Here is a 3,977-nt window from a genome sequence, read left to right on the forward strand (position 1 = left end):
CTTCAAGCCTTTAAGACCCCAGTCGTTATAGCTTTTGATAGCTGAGCACCATCCACTTTCTTCACCACATTTGCTTATGCACCCATTTTCTCTTCAGAGATTGTGCCAGGAGGGTGAGCATCACCGAATGCCAGGTTGTTAGAACAAAGTGTTCTTGCATTGAGGGAGGGTATGAACAGAGGCCCTAAGTCTGTCCACTACCTCAGTGTATGGCCATATAAACATATGGACATAGACCAATACCTCTATTTTTATGAATTAATGTATTTACATATGTACCCACCTATGCTTATACCTCTATCCATAGCTTGACTGGCATCATTTTTAATCATGAGGTTTCTTTTCTTTCTAGGTACACATCTAGAATGGAGACCTGGAACATGTTTTGGGGGATCATCTTCCTTGTGGCTAACCTTGGTTTCATCATGACACAGAGACCTGGTAATCCATTAGATTCTTTAAACCCCAAACGATGGCCTTTCCAGGGACCTGAGACAGTAACAATCTCATAATAAAATATACTGTTCTATCATAGTTAACAAAAGGCAAATGATTCTTTTAAGGGGGGATTTGTCAGATTTTGGAAGATTTTTTTGTGAATGGTAGATACATGATTTCGCACCCCTCCCCTAAAGTGTAACCGTAAATCAACCAGGAGCCTGGTTGATACAAGTGATTTGTAATAGGCTGCCAGGCTTAAGGTGTGTGGCCACTCAACAGCTTGACAAAGGAAAGGCTTGGTGGTTTGCTGTGGTGAAAAAGCACAAGCTAGGAAAACCCACAGAACAGTTCTACTCTGTCATGCATGGGGTCAGCAACGAGTCTCAGGTTGACTCGACAGCAGCTAGCAATCGCCATTTGATAAAAAATAGATATGAAAAAATCCTAGCCCAAGTCCAAACCCAAACCAAACATACTGCCATTGAGTAGATTCTTTCTTATAGAGCCCCTGTCTGGTGTTGCTTAGGATGGAAATCTTCCCAGGAGCAGAGAGCCTCGTCTTTCTCCCTCAGAGCAGCAGATGGGTTTGAACCACTGACCTACTTCCTTGGAAGCATCATCAGCATTCTATATCTCTGAATAGTTTACCAAGCTCTGAAAAGCTTTCATAAACATAGGCCTGTCCTGTTGACTCTACATTTTGCTCCATCTACTTGGATAAAGCTTTTAGGAAAGTAATTGTTACCACAAGACAGCTTTGCTGAATGTTAGTGACACTTTTGAAAAAAAAAAAAATTCCCGGAGTGCTTGAGGGATTCTCTTTTCTCTACAGGCTAACATTTTGAAAGCCCAGAGAGAAATAAAGCTTAAAGGGCCTGAGACCCATTGACTGTCTGCTTTTCCCCAGATGATGGCTCCCCTTGGCTTTATGATCCAATAGCAAGAGTGTGTTAGCCTAGGCAGAATAGAGAAACAAAATTCATAAACACTCGTATTTTAAAAGAGAAAGTTTGATATAAAGGGTGATTGTATATTAAGCATCCCAACTCAGTCCAGTTCAAGCCCATAAATCCAACATTAGCCCCTATGTCTGACACTGATCTACAAAGTCCTCCTCAATCTCACAAAACACACGCAATGATGCTGACTGCAGGAGGAAAGCAGAGTCAGTGAGCATGTAAGCATCTCAGCGCTGGCAGGGGTCTCCACGCGGCTGCTCCAGCACCCAGGGCTGCATCAGGGTAGGTCCATGTGGCTTCTCCTCAGGGTTGTCTCGCAGGAAGTGAGGCTTGCCAGCTGAGGCTGAGAACTAGCTAAGGCAGCCACAACTGGTCTGACCATCAGAGAGCAAGAGACAAGAAAGGCGAGGCTCACCAAGCCGTTTATCTCTCCGCCCGTCAATGAATCCCACATGTGTTTATTGGCCAGGTTGGCACCATAAACCTTAGCTATCACAAAGAGTAAGACAATTTCTGAGGGGTGGGAGCCAGGGCTTCAGAAACGACAGATCATTTTAGTATTCCTGAATTTCACTAATTTTCCCCAGGGCCCCCCTTTTGAAAAATCTAAACTCCCACTTCATCTTTCTTTTTCCTCAAAGCTCTCAATCCTTTGCCTCTGTGTCACACGGGCTGGTCATTATGGCAGTAGAGGGCAGGAACTGGATGCCAGGAAAGCTGCATTCAAATTCAGTCTGTTTGAAGTGATCTGCAATCTTTTTTTTTTTTTTAATCCATTCTAGCTCTTAATTCCCTTCCCTGTGGGACCAACACATCAATTCCTTATTCTCTCCCTGTGCTACCCAATACAAGACACCAGTCACACGCGACTCTTTCAACGAAAGGATGCAAAAATGAAAGCAGGGAAATCATTCAGCTTCTCAGTTGTGCTAGGCATGTGCCAACTGCCCAGCCGCCCCTCCTGCCTAGTAACCATCACAACAGAGTGCACCTGTCCATGGAACTATTGTCCACATCTGCTGCTGACTGGTCCTCTTCGTGTCGGAGGGCAAGGGGCTCCCAGCTGGGTCCCCGTTGGCATGGCCACTGTTAGGGCCATTTTTCTAGGGTTAGCGCTGGGTGTGGGGAGAAGTGATCCTGTCCAATACAACCTTGAGGGAGGTCAGAGGGCAAATGCAAGCCATGATTTAGGTCATCTTAAACATCAAATTAAAAGGGGCTAGTGCTGTCCGGCCAGGAAGTGCCCGAGGTCAAAGTCAATTTTCCTAGAAGTAGAACCTGGGACAGGGATTCAGGGGCACGTGCTACTTTGAAAGCATGTTCTTTAGGACGATCCTACAAGGGGGTGAGGGAAGTGAAATAGAGCAGGGGAAGACGTTGAACAAGGACGTGGCCTCCAGATGAGGCCACTGCCTTTGGCCAAGGCCAGAGCTCTGCAGAAAGCCACAGATGTGGATGATTAGTGGAAGCCCTTGAAACAACTGGAGGAAGGCATTCCAACTGGGTCAGGGGGCCTAGGTTTTGGTTACCCACAACACCCACCACTAGAAAGCTGATTTCTTTAGGTTCAAGTAATGAGTGAAGGGCCAGGGTCAGGGACCTCACTGAAAAGACACATGTATGCTGGCATGGCACAAAGGGCGACAGGTGAGCAGGGCAGATGCTGGGCAAAGGAGGCAAAGGAAGAGGCCGGTGAGCTTGGATAGAATTCCAGTTGGCGACCATTAGGGAGCTCTGTGGTTGGATCTGGGGGATCTGAAAGCGCTGCTCTGGGAGAGAGGAGTCCCGGCAGAATAGTGTCAAGTCTTTAACATTTTCCCTTAAAGTGATTCTCTTCTCCAGTCTGCAGGGAGGCCACGGTGGGAGATATCGTGTTTCTGGTGGACGCCAACATCAACCCCCAACAGGCCCGCAGCGTGCGGAACTTCTTGTCCACCGTGGTGAATGGCTTCCATGTTGGTAGAGAGACCATCCGTGTGGGTCTGGCTCAGTACAGCAACACACCCAGCTCAGAGTTCCTGTTTACCACCTACCACCGCAAAACTGATGTCTTGAGGCACATTAAGAGGTTTCCATTTAAGCCCGGGGGCAGGAAGACAGGCCTGGCGCTGCGTTTCATCCTAGATCACCACTTCCAGGAAGCAGCAAGCAGCCGGGCGAGCCGTGGGGGGCCTCAGATGGCCATCGTGCTCAGCAACGGGCCAGCTGAGGACCAGGTCCGTGAACACGCAGAGGCCCTGAGGAGGACAGGCGTCCTGCTTTATGCTGTCGGCATCAGAAATGCCGTTTGGGCAGAGCTCAGGGAGATGGCAAGTCGTCCCGAGGAGAAGTTTGCGGCTTTGGTTCCTAACTTCCCCGGCCTGGGAAGTCTTGGCCAGAAGCTGCGGCAGGAGATCTGTGAGACTTTGACAAAAGCAGCTCAACGTGTGGACCACGTCTCACCAGGTACAAGCGCTTTCCCTTTCTATTTCTGATCCAGAAGACACAGCGCTCAAAGCTTTAGCTGCCTAATTCATTTCTCTCACATCTCTTATTTTCCACTCTCACTGGAGTGGGGATACAACTCAGTGGGGGGGG

General features: G+C 48.1%; 1 protein-coding gene across 1 annotated transcript in view; it reads left to right on the plus strand.

Annotated features, from left to right (window-relative positions):
• LOC101656273 (collagen alpha-4(VI) chain-like) overlaps positions 1-3,977 on the plus strand; it is a gene marked incomplete at its 3' end in the record, with an annotated part of 122,093 nt that overhangs the window by 13,632 nt on the left and 104,484 nt on the right. Inside the window, exons 2-3 of the mRNA XM_045297695.1 lie at positions 353-441; positions 3,243-3,845. Coding sequence (XP_045153630.1) covers positions 366-441; positions 3,243-3,845 — 679 coding nt within the window. The remainder of the gene's footprint in view (positions 1-352; positions 442-3,242; positions 3,846-3,977) is intronic.

Source organism: Echinops telfairi, unplaced genomic scaffold (genome assembly GCF_000313985.2).
Source record: "Echinops telfairi isolate 266 unplaced genomic scaffold, ASM31398v2 ScPeMD7_7420;HRSCAF=8458, whole genome shotgun sequence".
In the NCBI taxonomy this organism is placed as follows: Eukaryota; Metazoa; Chordata; class Mammalia; order Afrosoricida; family Tenrecidae; genus Echinops; species Echinops telfairi.